The sequence below is a fragment of the Ovis canadensis genome, chromosome 25 (genome assembly GCF_042477335.2).
Source record: "Ovis canadensis isolate MfBH-ARS-UI-01 breed Bighorn chromosome 25, ARS-UI_OviCan_v2, whole genome shotgun sequence".
Classification (NCBI taxonomy): domain Eukaryota; kingdom Metazoa; phylum Chordata; class Mammalia; order Artiodactyla; family Bovidae; genus Ovis; species Ovis canadensis.
In genome coordinates, this window is record NC_091269.1 from 28,019,508 (window position 1) to 28,044,751 (window position 25,244).

A 25,244-nucleotide genomic window follows, 5' to 3' on the forward strand; every position below is an offset into this window, starting at 1 on the left:
TCCAGCATGCAGGCAAGGCTATTTCTACAAGCAGTGGGGCATCACTCCATCATCACTACATCTCAGCCAGGCCTGGGGTTAGCAGTCAGTGTTCAGCCTCATAAAGTACAGCATGAGAGTGAAGGGAATATCAAATGAGAATAGCTCTGCAAAATTTAGCATGCAGTGAGGGTGCAGAGTGACAGTCTCAACTACAGATACAATGTTACCTAACATGAAAGTTCTTCCATGGACCTGGTTGCATAAATTGTTCTGCAGATCAGGTATTTGAGTATGTTAGGTGTTTGAGGTCTCAGCACTTTTGTTTTTGTTACCATCTTTAAATAGAATCATGGTTTTCCACTTGCAAAGAGGCTGCTCTTCATGCCACATTGTCTTATCCATTCTGTAGTCACTCAGCAAGATCAGTATTAGCAAGGTAGTCACTTGGTAGTTATCATCCACAGCATCTGAATTTGCTTGGGTGTTCAACTTTCAGGCCTCTTGTGTCCCCCCAGCTGGTTTAGCTTCCATAACCAGATCAAAATTTTGACCCAAGTGGTATGCCGTTAGTTTGATAATGCCTTAAATTTGCATGTTTGGTATTTGATGACAGTCCTGTGAGAAAAGACTCTACCCCCCAGTATTTGGCTTATGTGATTGATTGATCCTTTGTATCTCTTCTAAAGTAAGTAGACCAAAATGTCACATGTTCACATTCCTACATGGGTAAGTTTGTGGTTTGCTAATGTACAATGTAATCCAGAATTTTCAAATAACATCAGAACTGTGTCATGGCTTTGATGTTGATTAACTGAGTCCAATTAATGAGTAAATGCTGAGCATGTATATTAATTTACCTCAGTTTACCCCTTTGGGGGTAACAGATTAGGTTTGCATAGTGATATCAATAGTGTCTACATCTCTATGATTTTTACATACTGTTTTTTAAATATGTGTGTGTCATAAAGTTCCAATTACTAACTAATAACATACGAGAAAAGAACCATAAACCTCATTATATCAGGTTTTACTTATAATTCTATTCTCAAAGTTAACTGCATTAATAAGTTATTTTCATCAGTGAATGGAATTATGTACATACTTAGTTTTTCATTAATAGATATATGTGGTAGTACCAAGTCTTTCATTTACCATCAGACTTGGTTACCAACTGCATGGACTTCATGTCTGTTTGAGAGATTAAATATTTATTTAAACATGAATGAACTCAAGAAGAAATGTTATCAAAATCATAAAGCATGAATTGATTAAATACTTTTCCCTGGACACGACTGAGCGACTGAACTGAACTGAAGATAGTTCATATTTTAGAATTTATATATCGATCATTATTATTTAAACTCATTAACACATCACTGGTTGTATTCAATTAACTTAAAATTAATTTTAGTACATTTAAAAAATGTAACAGATCAGATTTCAGCAGACTTTTACCCATTTATAGTTGTTGCAGAAGAGATTAAAATCAAAAAAGAATAACTTCAAAGAACCAATGTGAGAGTAAAGTATGTCTTTAAGCTCGTTATCTAACTATATCTTTATTCAAATTAAAAAAAAATTGGTGCAATCTATTGTCCTTTTCTTGCATACATTTAAATTATTTTTCTCATACTATGTAAAATTTTTATTGTGTATAACTTATATTAAGATATAAAGTATGAATAAATATAAGATGAACAGATAGAACCTTATTCGCTTGACTTTTCTCATACTATTTCTACCATACGGAAAAGTAATACCTTGTTAAACCAATTTTTTAACAGTTTTGCATTGAATGAAATATGAACAGTCATAAGCTGTGGAATAAATTATGAATGATTCCCTGAAAATCCTATGAAAATCAGACCTCTTTTCTTTGTTTTTCTCATAGCATTACAATTCCTGAGAAGTTGGAATACTTCATTAACAAATATGCAGAACATGCACATGACAAGTGGTCAATGGATAAGGTAACAGTCAGAACATCACATTCTAAATCATTAATGAATGTGCCTAAGGACTGATTCTGGCTCACATATTTCTGACTATGCCAATTTTCTGCTTTCAAGTAAGAGCATTAGATTAGGAAAGAACATTTACTTATGACTTGTTAATATAATATTTAGCTCTACCACTGATGTACGTAGGATACACCTATGAATAAGAATATTTGTGTTCATAAAAAGCACAGTGTTAGGGAGAAAAGATGATGAAGGAGTAGGTGGATGTGGAGTACGTCTCTCCACGGATACATCAGGAATACACCTTCAAACACAGAAGCGCATAAAGAACACCAGCTGAGAGCAGACAGGAGTACTTGACCAGAGGAAAAGAATATATAGACCCACACAAACTCGAGATCAAGCCCTGAGCCTTTGGAGTGGGAGCACTGACTCCAGGACTCTCGACTGCCAGAGAAGTAGCACTGCTGCTGCTGCTGCTGCTAAGTCACTTCAGTCGTGTCCGACTCTGTGCGACCCCATAGACGGCAGCCCACTGGGCTCCCCCATCACTGGGATTCTCCAGGCAAGAACACTGGAGTGGGTTGCCATTTCCTTCTCCAGTGCATGAAAGTGAAAAGTGAAAGTGAAGTCGCTCAGTCATGCCCGACTCATAGTGACCCCATGGACTACAGCCTACCAGGCTCCTCTGCCCGTGGGATTTTCCAGGCAAGAGTACTGGAGTGGGTTTCCACTGCCTTCTCCGGAGAAGTAGCCCTGCTGCTGCTAAGTCACTTCAGTCGTGTCTGACTCTGTGCAACCCCACAGACGGCAGCCTACCAGGCTCTGCCATCCCTGGAATTCTCCAGGCAAGAACACTGGAGTGGGTTGCCATTTCCTTCTCCAGTGCATGAAAGTGAAAAGTGAAAGTGAAGTCGCTCAGTCGTGTCTGACTCAGCGACCCCATGGACTGCAGCCCACCAGGCTTCTCCATCCATGGCATTTTCCAGGCAAGAGTACCGGAGTGGGGTGCCATCGCCTTCTCCAGAAGTAGCCCTAGGGAGTATCAAATAGGGAAAACTCACACAAAGGAAACCCGCTTGAATACAAGACCTGGCATCACCCAACCACTATTAGCACCCTGTGTAGGACCCCTCATCTAAACAACAAACAAAACGTAAACCCAGTCATCAGCAGACAGGATTACCCCCTCACTCAGCCTTGCCCATCAGAGGAAAAACAAACAAACAAAAAATCAGCACAAATCTCACCCTAAGTGGCTTACACAAACCCTTGGAGCCACATTAGAAGGGCAGAAACAAAAAGGAAGAAAGAATTCAACCTTGAAGCCTGGGAAAAGGAGACCTCAAACACAATAAGTTAAAAGAAATAATGAAAAGTCAGAGAAATATTATACAAATGAAGGAACAAACTAGAAACACTGAAGTCGAAATAAATGAAGAGGAAATAGGCAAACTACCTGAAAAAGAATTCAGAATAATGATAGTAAAAATGATTTTAAAAAACCCTCAAAAACAAAATGGAGAAAATGCAAAAATCAATTAACAAAGACCCGGAAGAATTAAAAAATAAACATAGAGACAAACAACACAATTACTGAAATTAAAAATACTCTGGAAGGAATCAGTAGCAGAATATCTGAGGCAGAAGAACAAATCAGTGAGCTGGAAGATCAAATGGTGAAAATAGCTTCTGAATAGCAAAATAAAGTAGAAAGAATGAAAAGAACTGAGGACAGTCTCAGAAACCTCTGGGACAATATCAAACAATATCAAACACACCAATTATAGGGGTCACAAAAGATGAAGAGAAAAAGAAAGGGTATGAGAAAATTTTTGAAGAGATTATAGTTGAAAATATCCCCAACATGGAAAAGCAAACAGTCAAATCAAGTCCAAGAGGCACAAAGAGTCCCATACAGGATAAACACAAGGAGAAACATGCCAAGAGACATACAATCTAATCAAACTAACAGACTAAATGCAAAGAAAGAATATTAAAAGCAGCAAGGGAGAAGCAACAAGTAACATACAAGGGAAACCCCATACTCTTAACAACTGATCTTTCAGCAGAAACTCTGTAGGCCAGTAGGGAATGGCAGGAAGTATTAAAAGTATGGAAAGGGAAAAATCTACAGCCAAGATTACTGTACCTGGCAAGGATCTCATTCAGAATTGATGCAGGAATAAAAAGCTTTTCAGACAAGCAAAAGCTAAGAGAATTCAGTACCAGCAAACCAGCTTTACAACAAATGTTAGAGGGACTTATATAGTCAAGAAATACAAGAGAAGAAAAAAAGATCTACAAAATCACCCAAACAATTAAGAAAATGCCAATAGGGACATGTATATCAATAATTACTTTAAATGTAAATGGACTAAATGCTCCAACCAAAAGACACAGGCTAGCTGAATGGATACAAAATCAAGACCCATATAAATATATGCTGTCTACAAGAAACCCACTTCAGACCTAAAGACACATGTAGGCTGAAAGTGAGAGGATGGAAAAATATATTTCCTGCAAATGGGAAGCAAAAGAAAGCTGGAGTAGCAATCCTCATATCAGACAAAATAGACCTTAAAATAAAGACGATTACAAGAGATAAGGAAGGACACTACATAATGATCAAGGGATCAATCCAAGAGGAAGACATAATAATTGTAAATATTTATGAACCCAACATAGGAGCACCTCAATACATAAGGCAAATACTAACAGATGTAAAAGGAGAAATTGAGATTAACACAATAACAGTAGGAGACATTAACACCCCACTCACACCAATGGATAGAGCATCAAAACAGAAAATTAACAAGGAAACACAAGTCTTAAGTGATACATTAGATGAGATGGATCTCAGTGATATCTTCAGGACATTCCATCCAAATGCAGAAGAATACACCTTCTTCTCAAGTGCACATAGAACATTCTCCAGGATTAACCACATCTTGGGCCAGAAATCAAACCTCAGTAAATTTAAGAAGATTGAAGTTGTATCAAGCATCATCTCCAACCAAAACACTGTGAGACTAGTTACAAATTATAAGAAAAAAACTTGTAAGAGACACAAACAGCATGTTTCTAAATAACCAACAGGTTACTGAGGAAATCAAAGGGGAAATAAAAAAATTTCTAGAAACAAATGACAATGAAAACACAACTCAAAACCTATGGGATTCTGCAAAAGCAGTTCTAAGAGGGAGGTTTATAGCAGTACAATCCTACCTCAAGAAATAAGAAAAGCTTCAAATAGACAACCTAACTTTACGCCTAAAACAACTGGGAAAATAAGAACAAAAAAGCCCCCAAAATTAGTAGAAGGAAAGAAATCATAAAGATCAGGGCAGAAATAAATGGAAAAGAAATTAAAGTATACTGAAGATTAATAAAACTAAAAGCTGGTTCTTTGAGAAGAACCAAAGAAGAAGCCTTATCCAGACTCAACAAGAAAAGAAGAGAGAAGAAATAAGATCAACAAAATTAGAAATGAAAAAGGAGAGGTTATAACAGACAGTGTAGAAATATAAAGGATTTTAAGAGACTATTATGAACAACTATATGGCAATAAAATGGGTAACCTGGAAGAAATGGATAGATTCTTAGGAATGGTCAGTCTTCCAGGACTGAACCAAGAAGAAATCGAAATTATGAACAACCCAATTATAAGCACTGAAATGGAAGCTGTGATCAACAATCTCCCAAAGAGCAAAAGCCCGGGACCGGATGGCTTCACAGGATAATTCTATCAAACATGTAGAGAATAATAAGCTAATTCTATAAGCTAATGCTTATTCTTCTAAAACTCTTTCAAAAAATTATAGGGGAAGGAACACTTCCAAACTCATTCTACAAGGCCACCATCACTCTGATAACCAAAGCCAGACAAAGACAACACAAAAAAAGAAAACTATCAGTATCACTGATGAACATAGATGCAAAAATCCTCAACAAAATTTTTGCAAACAGAATTCAGCAACACATCAAAAAGCTCATACACCACGATCAAGTTGGGTTTATTCCAGGGATGCAGAGATTCTTCAATATATGCAAATCGGTCAGTGTGATACACCATATTGACAAATTGAAGATAAAAACCATATGATAATCTCAATAGATGCAGAAAAAAAGCCTTTGACAAAATTCAGCACCCATGTATAATGAAAACTTCAAAAAATGGGCATAGAAGGAACCTACCTCAACATAGTAAAGGCCATGTATGATAAGCCTACGGCAAACATTATTCTCAATGGTGAAAAACTGAAAGCATTTCCCCTAAGATCAAGGGTGTCCACTTTCACCACTATTATGCAAAATAGGTCTGGAAGTCAAGAAAAATGAAAGGAATCTAGATCAGAAAAGAAGTAAAGCTCTCACTGTTTGCAGATGACATGATTCTGTACATAGAAAACTCTAAAGAAAGTGAAGTAGCTCAGTCATGTCTGACTTTTTGCAACCCCATGGACTATAGCCTACCACACTCCTCCATCCATGGGATTCTCCAGGCAAGAGTACTAGAGTGGGTTGCCATTTCCTTTTCCAGAGGATCTTCTCAAGCCAGGGATCGAACCCAGGTCTCCCGCATTGTAGACAGACACTTTACCATCTGAGCCACCAGGGAAGCCAAGAGAAGAAGAAAATTCTAAAGATAGTATCAAAAAATTACTAGAGCTAATCAGTGAATTTAGCAAAGTTGCAGAATGAATACACAGAAATGACTTGCATTTCTATATACTAACAGTGAAAAATCAGAAGGAAAAATTAAGGAGTAAATCCCATTCACCATTGCAACAAAAAGAATTAAATATCTAGGAATAAACTTATGTAAGGAGACAAAAGAACTGTACACAGAAAAGTATAATAAAAGAAATCAAAGATGACATAAACAGATGGAGAGATATTCCATGTTCCTGGATAGGAAGAATAAATGCTGTGAAAATGACTATACTACCAAATGCACTCTACAGAGTCAATGCAATCCCTGTCAAATTACCAATGGTATTTTTCACAGAACTAGAACAAAAAATTTCAGAATTCATATGGAAACACAAAATACCCCAATAGCCAAAGCAGTGTTGAGAAAGAAGAATGGAGCTAGAAAAATCAACCTTCCTGATTTCCGATTATACTACAAAGCTACAGTCATCAAGACAATATGGTACTGGCACAAAACCAGAAATATAAACCAGTGGAACAAGATAGAAAGCCCAGAAGTCCATGCAGCTATGGGTACCTTATTTTTGGCAATAGAGGCAAGAATACAGTGGGGCAAAGACAGCCTTTTCAATAAATGGTGCTGGGAAAACTGGACAGCTACATGTAAACGAATAATATTAGAACACTCCTAACATCATACACCAAAATAAACTCGGGAAGACAAATTCAGTAAGACATAGTGACTCTGCATCCAGAAATCTTTTAAGAAAACTTTACGTTTTATGTGTAATTTTACATTACAAAAAGATCTTGAAAATTTTTAATCAGAATTTAGTAATTATTTGCATCTTCTAGTCTTCAGTTGCATCTCTTATCACTAAGTAGATCTTCAGTTCCCTTACAGGGCAAGATGGCATGTTTTATTTGTGTTGTTGATAAACAAGGAGCAACTCGAATGAGTTAACTAAGTAGTCCAATGTGTGACATAAGTCCTACGTACTTTTATGATATTTTTTTGGGAGGAAATATCATGCACAGTTGTCACATTTCAGTTGAGCCTAGTAAAACTTGAGAGAAGATGGTTAAAATAGGTTTGTCAGAGAAATTAAGTTGAGATGATGCAGGAATCTAAAATGAGGATATACTGCTTTGCTGAAGGGAAAATCAAACAGCAGTGGTTCCAAAAGATGCTTGTGTTATGTGGCAATTCAGTATTACCCAGTTTCAATCCTTGCCCTGGCCAACCAGTCCCTTCCTTCCTCTAAGAAACCCCATTTTTGTTTTTCTGTTTTTTGTTTTTTTTTAATTTTTATTTTTACTTTATTTTACTTTACAATACTGTATTGGTTTTGCCATACATTGACATGAATCCGCCATGTGGTGTACATGAGTTCCATGATTGGGAATTCATGTGCAGAAACCCCATTTTTGTTTTGTTAAGCATGTGACTTATCTTTGTTCAGTAATTTAACCATGGTAGTAGGTAAGTCAGTAAGAGTAAAGTATCTGCCCTATTTAAAGGTACTAAGCTGTTGGGGGGTGGTGATGGAGAGGAAGTTTACAGGAAAGCAGTCCTGAGCTGTTTCAGCTTAGTTACTCAGATTCCATAGACATACAGGGAAACAGTGAAGTGTGCCAAATTATATGGGCAAAAGCATGTGGGACAAATGTGTTGATAGGTCATTGAACATAGGAATAGCAAAACAAATAGCACTATTTAGGGAGGCTTCCAAATTAAACAGCTACTTCAGATTAAACTGAGTGTCTCACATACACATGTCACAGGTTAGGTCCTTAGTTAAACAGGATGAGCTAAAATGAATATCACATTGGCTGTGCAGCCTGTAGCTTCCTCCTAGGGGAGGGCGATTGATATAATTACAGATCTGTCTAAGGAAGGCTGGATGCTATTCATCTCTGTATAAAAAAAATGTGTTCCAGGAAATTCCCTGGTGGTGCAGTTGTTATGACTCACCACTTTCCCTGTAGAGGCTGCGGGAAAACAAACAAACAAAATTGGTCTGAGAAACAAACAAACAAAAAATTGTTCCGGGTGATTACTCAGAATAATATTGACTAGGATGAAAATCTTTATATTGACTTATACTGGATAAAAGTTCAAACCTTAATGCTTATCTTGGTTGATTTTAGATTTATCGAGTACATACTTAAACACATGCACACCTACACTCTGAAATTAATGCATGTAAAACCATTTTGATTTTTTTTAGTTGGCAAATGGATGGATTTATGGAGAAATATATTCAGACTCATCTAAAGTTCAACCATTAATGAAGCCATATAAACTATTATCTGAAAAGGTGACTTTTTTTTAAGTTTATGTAGCTTTAATTTTGGGGTGGAAGTTTTTGCTATGTAAATTTCTTATTAAAATGTTGTCTTTATGCATGCTATTTTTACCCTTTCTCAAAGGTCTCCTTTTTACATTTTTTTGTCGTCTTCTTCATAATCCCATTTTCTGTTAGTATTTAACTGGTTATTCTCCTTTCTATTTAATATTTTTCTGTATTTTAAAAAAATTTTATGCCTCATATTTTTAAGAACTTTAGAAAATATTCTTATCAATCTAAAGAGTCTTTTGTTGTTATAATGAAGTAATATATTTTAATATTTTTATTATTTATGTTTTCATGTGCTTTACTTCTTTTGGGGGAAAAGCAGTATCTTGACAAATGAACTGTAAAGGATTTTCTGGCTCTCTGCTTATAGAATAAGTCACTTCTCTGTTTATTCAGATTGTAGAAAAGCCATCAAGCACATGTCATATAATCTGGAACTTTTTCCTGATAGTGTTGCTGCTTTCTAGGGAAACTAAAGAAAATTAACCTCATGCTATAGTAAGCCAGGATCCCTCTTAGCAGCATTAGTCAAACTAGATTTCAACTCACACTCTGCTCTTCAGAATTTTTACTTTCCTTTTTAATTTTTAAATAAACAGTGCTAATCAAAAATGTTTAGGTGAAGATAGAATATTTCAGAACAAAGCATTCAATATTTTAAACTTTTATTTAGGTTCGTAATATGCTATCCTTTTTTTTTTTTTTCTAGGAAAAAGAAATTTATCGCTGGCCAATCAAAGAATCTTTAAAAACTATGCTGGCTTGGGGATGGAGAATTGAAAGGACCCGAGAGGGAGACAGCATGGCCCTTTATAACCGTACTCGTCGTATTTCTCAGACAAGTCAGGTAAATATCACGGTGATGTTTGTGTCACTTTAAAATAATTTGGGTATTTCATTTAATTATTGTGTTTTTCACAACAACTAATTTGAAAATTCTGAAGACTAATATAAAGTTCAGAAAGTCTACTTTTTCTTTAAGTATGCTTAGGCCTTGGAGTTTATCTGTCAGGTTGGACTTCTCCTGATGGTATATAAAGGAGTACCTGATGATAAAGTCTTGAAGGTATATTAATAAATGTATTCCTTACCTACAATTAGGTTGTCTATAGAGATTTTGTCTCCTTGCCAATAAGAATTGCAGGTTGGTTCTTAGGGGCTAGTGGAGTGGTCAGACAGTAGTGGTATGGATCTAAAACGTCCATGGATGTACTTGCAAAGGGAAGATACACAACTGGACAGGCAGAGCAGGCATGAAAGAGCACACTGTTAGTGGGCCAAGTCAAGGAAGTCAGTCAACTGAGCAGAGCATGGCTGTGGGGCTTCTGTGCTCAAGAGGGCACAGTAAGGACAGCCTTGACCTTGAGAACCTTTGTTGTTGTTCAGTTGCTAGGTTGTGTCCGACTCTTTGCAATCCCATGGACTGCACCATACCAGGCTTCCTTGTCCTTCACTATATTCCAGAGTTTGCTCAAAGTCATGTCCGTTGAGTCAGTGATGCCATCCAACCATCTTACCCTGTGTCTCCCACTTCTCCTCCTGCCCTCAATCTTTCTCAGCATCAGGGTCTTTCCCAGTGAGTCAGCTCTTTGCCTCAGGTGGCCAGAGTATTGGAGCTTCAGCTTCAGCATCAGTCCTTCCAGTGAATCTTCTGGGTTGATTTCCTTGCTATCCAGGGGACTTTCAAGAGTCTTCTCCAGCACCACATTGTGAGAGCATCAGTTCTTCGGTGCTCAACCTTCTTTATGGTCCAGCTGTCACATCCATACATGACTACTGGAAAAACCATAGCTTTGATTATATGGACCTTTGTTGGCAAAGTACCAAACACTTTGCCTTCTTGAATTTCTTTTTCTTTGGAATTTGGTCTGGGTTTTGGTCACTGCCTCCTGTAAAGTGTTATGAACCTCCCTCCATAGTTCTTTAGGCGCTCTGTCTATCAGATCTAATCCTTTGAATCTGTTTGTCACTTCTACTATATAATCATAAGGGATTTGATTTAGATGATACCTGAATGGCCTGAGTGATTTTCCCTACTTTCTTCAATTTAAGTCTGAATTTTTAAATAAGGTCTCATGATATGAGCCACAGTCAGCTCCAGGTCTTGTTTTTGTTGACTGTATAGAGCTTCTCCATCTTCTGCAAAGAATTTAATCAATCTTATTTTGGTATTGACCATCTGGTGATGTCCATGTGTAGAGCTGTCTCTTTGTTGTTGGAAGAGAACCTAGCCTTGACTAGATACCAGCTGGCTCTTTGATTTCTCCTAGGAGCTAAACCTGACCTTGTCCCTTTCAAACTGCTAGGGTCACTATATTTGGTTTAGCCAAAATATTGTGTTTTTTGTTGCCATTTATATGGATAACATTTTTGAAAAAAGGAAATGAAGACACTCAAAGCATGTGTTTCGCATGCTGCACATTTGCAATATACTGTTAAATAGATTTAAGTTCTGATTTGGGCCTACTCTGCTCAGTCACTCAGTCGTGTTCGACTGTTTCTGGCCCTGTGGAATGTAGCCCAGCAGACTCCTCTGCCCGTGCAATTTTCCAGGCAAGAATGCTGGAGTGGGGTGCCATTTCCAGCTCTAGGGGATCTTCCTGACCCAGGGATCGAACCTGGGTCTCTTTGTCTCCTGCATTGGCAGGCAGATTCTCCACAACTAGCACCATCTGGAAGCCAGGTGCATATTTTACATCAAATTATCTTAAGTGTCATGAACATAGAAGTTTGTAAAAGCATACTCTTCCTGTTACCGTGATTGCACATATTTCTAACTAAATTCCATTTTGTTTTAATCTGTTTAAGCAAATATTGAGCACAGACTGAGTCCTGGGCCATAGGAATATAAAGATATTAAAATCTGATTCTGTTCCAAAAGACTCACAAGCGTTAGAGACAGTCAGGTTAAACCTACTCCAATGATAAGATTTAGGCTAGTGATACATACAAGGTACTCAGAATGCAGAGAATGGAATTATCTGGGTTTTTCTTTTTTTTCCCTCTAAATTGTATAGGAAATAAGGAAATTATTACATAATGGAAGTGACGTGAAGCTTTGCCAGGAAACATAGATTCTTCCCCACTCTTGATAGCAAAAATTATGGGCTCTAAAAACTGGAGAAGGCAATGGCAACCCACTCCAGTACTCTTGCATGGAAAACCCCGTGGACGGAGGAGCCTGGTAGGCTGCAGTCCATGGGGTCGCTAAGAGTTGGGCACGACTTGAGCGACTTCCCTTTCACTTTTCACTTTCATGCATTGGAGAAGGAAATGGCAACCCACTCCAGTGTTCTTGCCTGGAGGATCCCTGGGACAGGGGAGCCTGGTGGGCTGCCGTCTATGGGGTCGCACAGAGTTGGACACGACTGAAGCGACTTAGCAGCAGCAGCAGCAATTTAAAACTGCATGTGTTGAAGGAGAGCATGCCCTTTGAAATAATAATGGTCCCAGTTCTGTGAGCCACTACTAAAGAGTAGAAATGGTAGAAGGGAGATAAGGAAAAAGACCTTCTCTTGGCCAGAAAAAACTGGGCCTCTATAGCATGCTGGAGCACAGCCCAGAGAAGGCAGGGGAGGGGCTGCAGCAGAATGAGGGGCACTCCATTCCCTTGTTGCTGCCTTTGCCAGATGCTTTCTCACCACTGCTGGCAGAGTGGGTAGGGCCGACTGCTAAGTAGCCTTTCCCTGTCCTATCTCTAGAATATTTCTCGAATACCAGCAAAGGAAGAGGAGCAAAGGGCCATTCTATGGTGTTAGCCATGCTCACCTGAAGATTAAAATAACTGATGGGTTGCATACTTTTGCAAACACCCCTGAAAAAGTAAAAAAAAAAAAAAAAAGGTAACTGATGATGAAACATAACAAGCTCCAAAATGGTTCTTGATCATGTTAGATATAAAATCTTACCCCAGATTTAAGAAACTTATTCTAAAACATTGAAAGTCATTACAGACTCTGTAAATTACAAGGTGTAAACTATAACCAATCCATTGTCAGAAAAGGATTACCTTTTTCTTTAACCCCAGGAAAATTCATTGTTTTGCTGAATTAAACTTTTCTCGAGAGTGCTAAAAAATGTTGTGTTTATTTTCTTTTCTCCTTACTTCCCCTTTAGCTCATAATGTAGTTTTCAGTGCCCATTAAGCCCTCAATAAATATGACTTTATATGATACTCATATAACCATCACTCAAGTCTTACTGATTTTCAGTGACATGTGTGATATATGACATGTATTATTAAACCCCCTGTGTCATTCTTAAATATTAGGAGGTGCCTATGATGGATGTATCAATTAAGAGGGACAGCCCTAGGGACATCCCAATCCTGGGACCTCCACTCTGTAGAAATAAACTGCTGGGTACATTACTTAGTCTATTTACCTCAGTAGATGGTAACGCATGATTACCATTATTATTTACATATTTTTAATGCCAAGAAGCATTTTTTCAAAGGTAAATAAAAGAGCTTGTTTGTGTTTGTGGTACTTTGACTTTTAGTAAAGAAAGAATATTTCTATCAGTGTCAGAAACAGAAAGCAGCAAATGCTGCAAATATATTTATAATCCTTGTCATTATTTTCACCCTAACATTATTGAAACATAATCCAATATAATTTGAAATGTTAAAATGGATTATCATTTCTTGATTACTAACCTTACAGTATTATCATCTTTTTCAGTTATCATCTTGCCAAACTTCTTAATGTCGTTCTTCTCTCCAGTGTTGATTTCCCTTGTGATTATATATTTTCTATTATGTGATAGGTACACTCTTGAATAAATTAAGGAACACTTTTGATGGTATCACTTTATATTAAGGACTATATTCTTGGATGAATTGAGATCACTTGTTGACATGATTCTGAGCCGGTACTCTTCATTTCCTTCTCCTGGGATTCAGCACTCTCTCTGCAAGGCAGAAGTGGCCTGTATTTAACTCGGCAAGATCTGGGTTTGAAATCCTGGCCTCGCCGTGGAGTAGATAGCTTTTTTATGAGCTTGGGCACACTGCTTAACCTTTCTATGCTGCAGTTTTCTCCTTTTAAAAATAAAACAGCAACGAGCGTCTAATTTACAAGGTTATTGTGAGGATTGCATCGTAATGCTTACAAATCACTTAAGAGTGTGGTGAGCATATATTGCAGTCAACAGTGGACCTTATTATGATCATTGTAAGCATGATTTCAGGAAATTTACTACTCAATTACAGTTTTATAATTTGCATATTAAGATAATTTGCATATTAAGGTAATATATGGGCATAGACAAAGCCAATAAACTTGATAGAATATTGAATACAGTGTATGCCTAAATGGAGAATCTATCAATAAAATATGACACAAATCAACTTATCTATTAAACAGAAACAGCTGTGCAAACATAGAGAATAGATTTGTGGTTGCCAAGGGGAAGGAGTGGGAAAGGGAAGGACTGCGAGTTTGCACTAACAGATGCAAGCTATTATACATAGAGGGGATGGATAAATAGCACAGTCCTACTGTACAGCACGGGGAACTGTACTCAGTATCCTGGGATAAGCTATAATGGAAAAGAATGTGAACAAAGAATATATATAAATGTGTGTGTGTAACTGAATCACTGCTGAACAGCAAAAATTAGTGCAACATTGTAAATCAACTCTAATAAAATAGAAAAGAATGAGTGTAACAATGCTGACAGAGTTAGAAGTGGGGAGATCTGATTTGAGGTGCTAAACTGGTGAAATTTGACGTAATAGTCACGTCAGCAGAGAAAGAGGACATTTTTGGCAATTTAAGGTGTATCCCACAGGTTCTTAATAGTTACTTTTTTACCCCCAATTTTATTTTCTTGTATCTAGTTTTTATCATGCATGTAGAATATACATTATTTAAACAAATTTTTAAAATATGCTTCTAACCTAAGAAGGAGAAGAAGATGGGTGAAATTTGTTACCTCAGTTCAGTTCAGTCACTCAGTCGTATCCGACTCTTTGTGACCCCATGGATTGCAGCATGCCAGGCCTCCCTGTCCATCAGCAACCCCTGGAGTTTACTCAAACTCGTGTCCATTGAATCGGTGATGCCATCCAATCATCTCATCCTCTGTCATCCCCTTCTCCTGCCTTCAATCTTTCCCAGCATCAGGGTCTTTTCAAGTGAGTCAGTTCTTCACATCAGGTGGTCAAGGTATTAGAGTTTCAGCTTCAGCACCCATCAGTCCTTCCAATGAATATTCAGGACTGATCTCCTTTAGGATGGACTGGTTGGATCTCCTTGCAGTCCAAGGGACTCTCAAGAGTCTTCTCCAGCACCACAGTTCAAAAGCATCAAATCTTCAGTGCTCAGCTTTCTTTAGAGTCCAGCTCTCACATCCATACATGACTATTGGAAAAACCATTGCTTTGACTAGACAGACCTTTGTTGGCAAAGTAATGTCTCTGCTTTTTAATATGCTATCTAGGTTGGTCATAACTTTTCTTCCAAGGAGCAAGTGTCTTTGAATTTCATGGCTGCAGTCACCATCTGCAGTGAGTTTGGAGCCCCTGAAAATAAAGTCTGTCACTGTTTCCGTTGTTTACCCATCTATTTGCCATGAAATGATGGGATTGGATGCCGTGATCTTAGTTTTCTGAATGTTGAGTTTTAAGCAAACGTTTCACTCTCCTCTTTCACTTTCATGAAGAGGCTCTTTAGTTCTTCGCTTTCTGCCATAAGTGTGGTGTCATCTGCATATCTGAGGTTATTGATATTTCTCCCGGCAGTCTTGATTCCAGCTTGTGCTTTGTTACCTATTTTGAACTAAAGTATAGGCTAAGATAGAGGAATGATTCATTCATTCTTTCAGTAGATATTTCCTGAGCACCTTCTATGTTCCATGCACTCGCCTAAGCTTTTCAGATAGTTCCCTGAACAAAATAGACAAACACCTCTGCTCTCATGGAGTTTCCTGCTTATGGGGAAAGTAAACAATAGATTTAAGTAAATTACATGTTATATCACAATATGATCAATATTATGGAAAGAGAAACCAGCGTGGAAAGGCAGATTGTGAGTGTAGAGGAGGGAGCTGAATAACCTGTGGGGATCAGTTGCAATTTTATATGGTGTTATCAGAATAGATTTCATGGAGAAGACAAATTGAATAGAGCTGGGAGAGTTAGACATATCCAGGGGAAGAATGTGACGAGTTATGCGCATGCTTTGAGGTGTGGGAGTGGCCTGACGTTTGTGAGAAACTACAAGGGATGCAATAAAGTTGGAGCTAGGGCCTAACAACAAGATGGGAGGAGAGGTCTCAGGAGCCAAATCAGGCAGGACACTGGGGGCCGTTGTAAGGTATTTGAGAAGTGCTTTGGAATCAGATATAATTAATTTAAAACCTTGATTCTTCTGTTTACTATTCACATGATGGTCATTAAAATTATTTAATTATTTTGAATCACTTTCTCATTTTAAAATGGCAAATAGCAATATCTCCTTTTCAAAGTTGTTCTAAAACTTCAATGAGGTAATCTATATGCTTTACATATAGCCATTCACATGGTGATTGTTATTTGTTGTTATTATTATTGCTAAGAAGACTAGAGTTAATTAAATTCTGAAAGGGTACGTATTCCAGGTAACTTGAGATTATAGAAGAGATTGGCCAGTCTTCTGATTTCTGCATATATAAAGAGGAGAAACAGGTGATGAAAACTTTTCAAAGAATCTCTCTCTGAATAAAGAGATGTCTACTTGCATTCTTTCAATCAGTCTCAATAATTCAATGTAAAACCAAGAGGATATACATTTCAGTTATATAAGCAACATGGTCTAAGAGGATATTAAATACTGAGAATTTTATTTTAGGAACAACTAACGTTATCGACATCAGCTGTATTTTATTCATTTATTCAACAAAAGTTTCAGAGAGTCTAATACTTTTTTATTAGTTGTAAGACATGTGATTGCTATATCTCAATATCTGTGAGATTGGCAATCATTTTATAATCCTAATTTTATGAAAGATGGCCTGTGCCAGACTCTGGGAATACTAAGACAAATATGACTTAGTCCAGGCCCGCAGATTTTTACTGTGCTGTGGAAAGGCTTAATAACACAGTAAATATTTTGGAAGTATATTTTTGACAACAGAGTAGAGAAGGAGTCAGAGAAGGGGGAGATAGAAGGCTGAAAGGAACTCCTTAGAAGAGGTTGTATACATCCCACAAAACAAAACAAAAACATTAAATATCTAAGTTAGAGCAAAGACAATGGATATGGAGGGAAGCGGTTGTATAGCAGAGATGTTTTTGTGGTAGAGGGAGAGAATTTTGTGGCTGATCCATAATAGCAGTTGAGGAGGAATAATCAGAGGTGGTTGCCATGGGTCTGGGCTGGGCTACCAGGTTGGATATGGATGCAAAATGAGGTTAGTACTGGGCGGGGTGGTAGCTACTACTACTACTAAGTCACTTCAGTCGTGTCCGACTCTGTGCGACCCCATAGATGGCAGCCCACCAGGCTCCTCCGTCCCTGGGATTCTCCAGCAAGGAGCAGATAATGCTTTTGATTTTAGATTTTGTGTTAGGCACAATTTTGGTTTCCAAAGATGATCCCCAGTCACCGTCCTCTTTGGAATGGTTGCTTTCCTGCGTCTTTGCTATTTGGCCTATAAAGACATTTATAAATACTGACCTATGATTAGCTAGTATTTGTGTGAGGAGAAGTAAATTTCACTACAACTGATAAGAATTTGTAAGAAACTCAAGAAATCAATTATCCTTTGACTTGGGTAATATTTCAGAATCGTGCATATCCTGAGCATTAACTCTCTGGAGTGGCAGACCCTAAGATGATGGGATGTATTATTCAACCAGAAATAATTCTCAGACACCCAAATATAATTTAATCTGCTAGATAACATTTGCAAAATCAGCTTGTTTAGCTACTAGCCCATTTTATCTGAGGAGATGGTACATTTGAGAATTTACTTACCTTACATTTTCAAAGTAACTCTTAAATCTCTCTCCACTGGGTTTTCTCATGAGATGTTATTTTTTGTAAATTATCTAGGTTTCTGTAGATGCCGCCCATGGGTACAGCCCACGAGCCATTGACATGAGCAATGTCACACTATCCAGAGATCTGCACGTAAGTACTCTTGAAAATACTCTGCAAATTTCATTTTTAAAAAGTATACATGCGTTTCCTGCATGTATTTTACAGCATGAATTATTCAATGTACTGATCATAGAGAAGGTCCATGGAATTTATTGATTATTTACTCTAAGCTTTTAATGCTGTGAAAGTTGATAGAACTTTTTCAGGGTGTTTTCTCCAAATAATATATTTTCTTTAAAGATCATATCTTTTTTTTAAAGCCCTAATATAATTATGTAATTATATAGAAGAAGAAGAAACTAAATCAGTAATTTATAATGCTCTACTCAAAGATCACTTTAATTACTCATGAAAAAATATGTGTTATAAGTCAGGGGTCTCCATCCTGTGGGATCTGATGCCTGATGATCAGAGGTGGAGCTGATATAATAATCATAGAAATAAAGTGCACAGTAAATGTATTGAGCTTAAATCATCCTGAACCCCCAGAGTCTATGGAAAAATTTCTTCCACGAAACCAGTCCCCGGTGCCAAAAAGGTTGGAGACTGCTGTTCAGTTCAGTTCAGTCGCTCAGTCGTGTCTGACTCTTTGGGACCCCATGAACTGCAGCACGCTAGGCCTCCCTGTCCATCACCAACTCCCGGAGTCCACCCAAACCCATGTCCATTGAATCAGTGATGCCGTCCTCATCCTCTGTCATCCCCTTCTCCTCCTGCCCTCAATCTTTCCCAGCATCAGGGTCTTTTCCAATGAGTCAGCTTTTCGCATCAGGTGGCCAAAGTATTGGAGTTTCAGCTTCAACATCAGTCCTTCCAATGAACACCCAGGACTGATCTCCTTTAGGATGGACTGGTTGGATCTCCTTGCAGTCCAAGGGACTCTCAAGAGTCTTCTCCATAAGTTGTTTATTTAACCGAACTGACAACATTTTGCTTGCTCCTGCCATGGTTCTCTTTTGTCAATAAGGAGCCTACTGTGAAATGCCTGATTTGAGTGAAAAGATAAAATTTGTTACCACGGGGCATAAGTTGACAGGTCAATATAATGATCACGCAATGATATTGGCATTGTTAGTATCATTCCAAGAGAAGTAAGTATATAAAGATAAAAATCTAAGATTATTAAATCTTGGGCTTCCCTTTTGTCATTTTCTGGTATGAATGTGTTAAAATGACATAGTAAACTTGTCTTAAGTGAAAGGAATCTTAGAGGTAATCTTCTCAAAGTCCAAAGGCCACAGAAAAAGTTAATGAGCCCCCGAGGTCTCTCACCTAGTTTGGGACAGACATTTATTCAGTCTGTTCATTGGATGTTCCCTGTGTTCACTGTTTATTCAGTAAGGTTTAATCATCTTGTAAAGCTTTAGAAATTGAAATAAGAACTTGTAAACAGACATATTTTTAAAGTCCATAGCTAGTTTGAGGTTTCATTATTAAATTAATAAAACACGTGTCTTTAAACATTTCAAAGAACAATAACCTTTCCCATCGATTCATCTCTGGCTATTTACTACTTTATAATTTCACAGATCATTAGAAACCTTTGAAATTTCAGGTTATAAATAAGAAATTATAAATAATTTTCTTTTAGATATATTTTAGCACTAACACTATAATTTATTCATTTAAAGCATGTTTGATATTACATATTGGAAACCAAAATTATCTTTTTCTAGTATCCTTTTAAAGTGTAACTTAGTTGCAAAATATTTTGTTTGTTTAAGGCTATGGCAGAAATGATGGCTGAAAACTACCATAATATATGGGCAAAGAAAAAGAAACTGGAACTAGAGGCCAAAGGTAATATTTTTAAAAATCCTTATTAAAAAATGACCAGAGGTTGAGTCCATGAACACACGATAAGGATAAAGTAGTCTTTTTGACACAAGAGCTCATTATATCTTTAGTTTATTAGAATGGTTCAAATATAGTTATAATAGTTTCAAGGTAGAAATGCTATTCCCTGATTTCCTTATTGCTAGTATATAGTTCCTCATGTCCCAGAATTTTGATGGCCCATCAAATGGTCTCTCTTGCTCATCTTAGCCCGTAGAAATCTTTATTTCTCATCCTTTTAATTAATTAGACCTCCTTGAATGACTTCCACCCTTGGCCTAAATGTTTCTCTTATTTCATTGTGTCTCCTGTCCTCAGCCTCGTTGTTTACTTCAGTCCAGTTGTATACTGTCTCTTACATGCTTTTGCTTGCCCTTTCCTGCTGTTTTTGTTGAATACTAAAATGACCTAATATTCCCTTAGTCATTTCTAAAATCTTTTCTTAATTTATTAAGAAAATTATATTTCTGAAAATAAGTATGTAATATTTGCATAAATCTTTTGTTCAGTTACATGCATCTTGTACTGATCATCTCTTTCATTGTTATTTATTCAGCATTAGATTATACACATGTTGTTTATATTTGTGTGTGTTCTCTTATTATCTTCTATGTGCATTTCTTTTCCCCAATGAAAATATAATTCAAGCTCAGGGCTGTAACTTTTATGATTTTTGTCATCCTTATTGTATAGTTCTGGATACCAGGAAGCTCTAGGAAAAAGTATGGAGGAAGATCATTTTGAAGAGTGAGAATATTTCATAAAGAAAGGAATAGATTTCATTGGAGGATAGTACCGGGTACTAAGCACTGGGAAACAGAATCACACAAATTAGAATTGGTCATAGGAATGAACAGAGAGAATTTCATATACCAAAATTGCCTCTTCCAGAATTTGGCTTAGGGCTAGGCCTATTTTTCTAGAAACATCTTATAAATGTTTGTAAAAATGAATGATCAGCTCTTTGGTTGACTGATGTATGAATAGATAGAAGGATGGATGGAGAGCAGAGTCACAGAGTCACAGTATTTTCACTTAGTAAAGTTCTTGTAGGGGCATTGTCCACATAACTAGTTAACAAAGTTAGTATTTGTTCCATGAGCAAATTACAGGATAAATTTATTCTATTCTAAGTATGTTTCCATCACTATGGTTTGATTATGATTAAAAGTAATTAATCAGACCATATGTAAAATAGATAGCTGGGCTTCCCTTGTGGCTCAGCTGGTAAAGAATCTGCCCTCAGATTCTTTGTGGAAGACCTGGGTTCAGTCCCTGCGTTGGGAAGATTCCCTGGAGAAGGGAAAGGCTACCCACTCCAGTATTCTGTCCTGGAGAATTCCATGGACTATATAGTCCATGAGGTCTCTAAAGTGGATTCTCCAGATTTCTTTAAAGTGAGTGTGTGTGTGTGTGTATGTGTGTATATGATTGAGAGAGAGATAATAAGGAAACAACTTGAAATACCCCTTTAGTCTTTCAGACACCGGGGCAATTAGGAAAATCAGTGTTGAAGCCGTCTACTTTTCTTTCGGCCCCATCCAGGGCCCTTTTTATCATCCCTACATCTATGCACAGAAGACGAATCCACTTTAGAGAAATCTGGAGAAAGTTTCCTCTTCCACTCTCCCAGGTTGTCTGTTCCTTAGTGCTTTCCCAACCTCCTTGAAGAATCTAGCAGAGTTTGGGGAAATCAGGCAGTTTAAGGAGTATATCATGAACAGAATAAAGGAGTGAAAGTCCAAGAAATTTTATCTATGCTCCCCAATTAGTGAAAAATGGAAACAGCTGGCATTCCTTTTTATTCTTTGTTTCCTACTAACACGTATTTTGGGCTCTGATGATCTGTCATGAAGTCAAGAAAATCAGAGGTATCAAGCAGTTTTGACCCTTTAGCATGAATGAATGCACTCGGCCGGTGCTGTATGTTTGAGGCAGAGTCCTAGAAATTACTAAACATCTATTCACCTCTCAAGTGTAGCTAGTTTCTTTACTTCCCTTCCATACAGTATCTGTTATAAATGGGCCAGATCAAGATAGTCCACTCCCTTTAGCTGAGTGGCACAGCAAAGGACATAATTTCAAGTCTGCTGGCTGACTTTAAAGTATCTGCCATATCTAAGGCCAAAGGTTCTTTGTGTCCTTGGTGGTGGTTTAGTTGCTAAGTTGTGTCCGACTCTTGCGACCCCATGGACTGCAGCCCACCAGGCTCCTCTTTCCATGGGATTCTCCAGGCAAGAATACTAGAGTGGGTTGCCATTTCCCTCTCCCGGGGATCTTTCTGACCCAGGGATTGAACCCCAGACTCCTGCATTGTAGGCAGATTCTTTACCAATTGAGCTGCAATGGAATCCCTTTGTGTCCTTAGAATTTTTAAAATTTAAGTTTTTTCTCTTTTTCCCTGTCTCTGTCTCTCTCTTTCTCTTTCTCCCTTCCCCCTACCTTTCCCAAAATGATCTGTTACTGTCTGATCCCTAAATCATCGGGGATTACAAATTAAGTTGTCAGTTTCCCTAGGAATAAAGAACTAGATTCAAAAATAGGTCATAACTGCAGGGTGATTAAATTAAATATTTGCTTTATAATTTTTTTCATAAAATATGCTAAAAGTCAGATTTGTTCTCAGCGGGCTTACTAATTTATTCCATATCCTTCTTGCTGGTCCCAAAATGTTTATTAGTGTTATCATATGACAGTTGTAGTCTATTGACAGTTATAATTGTATCAGACTGTAAAATAACTGATGGCTTCTTAATATGCTTAATATGCTTCATATCAGCACCTGACTGCCCCTTGCATTTGCGATCACATAGTGTCACCTAATGGTCAGAAGGTTCATTGTGTGATTACATTTCTCTAGATGGCACTCTCAGTCCAAGCAAGCTCTAGGAGAGCATGGCATATTTTCCTTTGTCCTTTTGTTTGCTTATTTCTTTTTTGAGGGCCAATTCAACATTTTTGATTGTTCTGGAACTCCTGACTTAACCCCATTGGACTCTTCATAGGCTTTATGTTTCATTGTAATTCAAACAAAATAGTCATTTCAGTTATTTTTATTCTGGAGTTTCCTTAGCAGTGATATTTCAAGGAATTTCAGCATCCCACATGAAATATATTCCTTTATGTGTTTGGTAAACTTTTAATCTGGGGCATACCAAGCTATTCTTTTTGCTGCTACTTTAATAGTGCTCCTTGTACCGGATCTTTACATCTGGATATGATCTTTTGAAATTTTTATAATTTTTGCAAATGTTTTTACAAAATTTATAATTTTATAAATGGTTTTCTCTTGGTCAGGATTTTTAAAATTTAAATGCTTCCCAGAATTTTTAAATCTAAAAGAATAATTTTAGTATTTATCTGAAGAGGTATGCTAGAAACTTAGATTCTTGCCAGAATTCTAAGTGAATCAATTACATGTGCTACTTCTATTAGATAATTAACAGCAATGAACTTGTACCTTAACAATCTGAGTTTTGTGTGTTTAGAAATATGACTGCAAAGTAGGCTCCGTGTGGCTCAGTGGCAGACTCTGCCTGCAATGAAGAAGACCCAGGTTTGATCCCTGGACCAGGAAGATCCCCTGAAGAAGGAAATGGCAACCCACTCCAGTATTCTTGCCTGGAGAATTCCATAGACAGTGGAGCCTGGAGGGCTGTAGTCCATGGGGCACAAAAGAGTCAGACTTTGTGACTAAACAACAACAAAGACAATAAAGTACTTTCTGATCTGGGAGGCATAGTGAAAATTACGTATTTAAGACAATTGTTTCTCTTTTCTCTGTGCATGAGAAAATGAAGCATTTTGCTTGAAACCTGCCTTGTAATTTTACTGGATCCAGCTGTGCAAATTTTAGTGCGTAGTACACTCTGCATCCAGAGTTCATTTGAGTAGGAAGGAAAGCACGGCCTCTTTTTCTTCCTTGTGTGACTGTAGATGTCTTTGGCACTTGATACTACAGTTGTCTTTATGTTCGTTTTAATTGCATCTTAGAAGGCATATGCATAGTCTTTCTTGAACAGGTTTCCTAAATTAATTGGAGCATTAAAGGCACTAAAGAGGAAAGATTCTTGGATGAGTCCTATGTATCCTATGTATAATTAGAGGATACCAGGAATTCTATAGTGAAAGTGAAAATTCTGTTGTGAAAGTAGTGAAAGTGTTAGTCGCTCAGTTATGTCTGACTCTTTGCAACCCTGTGGACTGTAGCCTGCCAGGCTCCTCTTGTCCTTTTTCAGCCAAGAGAACTGGAGTGGGTAGCCATTCCCTTCTCTAGGGGATTCTTCCCAGCCTAGGGATTGAACCTGGGTCTCCTGAATTGCAGGCAGATTCTTTACATCTCAACTACTAGGGAAGCCCAAATTCACCCATGTCTCATTTCAGATTATTTTCTAAATACTATGCTGTATTCTCGACATCTTAGGAGGTGGAAACCATCCCCTGCTGGTACCTTATGATACGCTGACGGCCAAAGAGAAAGCCAAGGATAGGGAAAAAGCACAGGACATCCTCAAGTTCCTGCAGATCAATGGCTATGCTGTGTCCAGGTAAAAGCACACCTACTCCAGTTACACATTCTTGTTATAAGACTGAAGATTCAAACAGCCCTGTCAGATTTAATGCTGAAAATGAGCTCTGTGGCCTCTTTAAATGTCAGAGCTACTATTTAGTGTGTTCAAAATATACATGTTGGAAACGTTAATGCCCTTAGCTGCCATATAATTGAGTTCCCTACACTTTTTATGTTAAGTCCCCATTCATCATTTAGGCAAAATCTCTAGGCAGAAATGACACTCTGTATTTTTAATTGCAAGATTTTATTGTGTAGTAATATTTATTAAGTACAGCTTCTTATCAGATGCAAAGTATTTTTTATAATTTATTTTTAGCTATAAAATACTAACTAACCTTGCAAATGTGTCTATATCTGTGTATAAATGTATATATTGCTATATGTAAAATGTTAAGATACCTCTCTGTATGTAGATATTTAACAAAATATATTTTGTTTTTACCTTGCCTTCTAATAGTCTTTTTAGATGTTGGTTTCCATTTTTTGTTTTTGCCATCCTAGAGGGTTCAAAGACCTGGAACTGGACACACCTTCTATTGAGAAACGATTTGCCTATAGTTTCCTTCAGCAACTCATTCGCTATGTAGACGAGGCCCATCAGTATATCCTGGAGTTTGGTAGGTACCATGGTCCTGTTACTAACAGCCCAGTTTTTGTTATGTTTGTTATTTACAACATCAGTATATAGAACAGCATAGACCACTGGGATGCTTATGGTCTGTTCCCTGATGGTGTGAACATTTTTATATCCATCCTAATACTAACTTGAGTCTAAAAGTCAATAGGAAAA

The 25,244-nt window shown here is 37.4% G+C and overlaps 1 protein-coding gene across 1 annotated transcript in view; it reads left to right on the forward strand.

Annotated features, from left to right (window-relative positions):
- Positions 1 to 25,244, forward strand: part of RYR2 (ryanodine receptor 2) — an 809,907-nt gene that overhangs the window by 602,000 nt on the left and 182,663 nt on the right. The window contains exons 54-60 of the mRNA XM_069571617.1: positions 1,874 to 1,952; positions 8,831 to 8,920; positions 9,669 to 9,806; positions 17,998 to 18,075; positions 19,770 to 19,845; positions 24,305 to 24,428; positions 24,956 to 25,071. Coding sequence (XP_069427718.1) covers positions 1,874 to 1,952; positions 8,831 to 8,920; positions 9,669 to 9,806; positions 17,998 to 18,075; positions 19,770 to 19,845; positions 24,305 to 24,428; positions 24,956 to 25,071 — 701 coding nt within the window. The remainder of the gene's footprint in view (positions 1 to 1,873; positions 1,953 to 8,830; positions 8,921 to 9,668; positions 9,807 to 17,997; positions 18,076 to 19,769; positions 19,846 to 24,304; positions 24,429 to 24,955; positions 25,072 to 25,244) is intronic.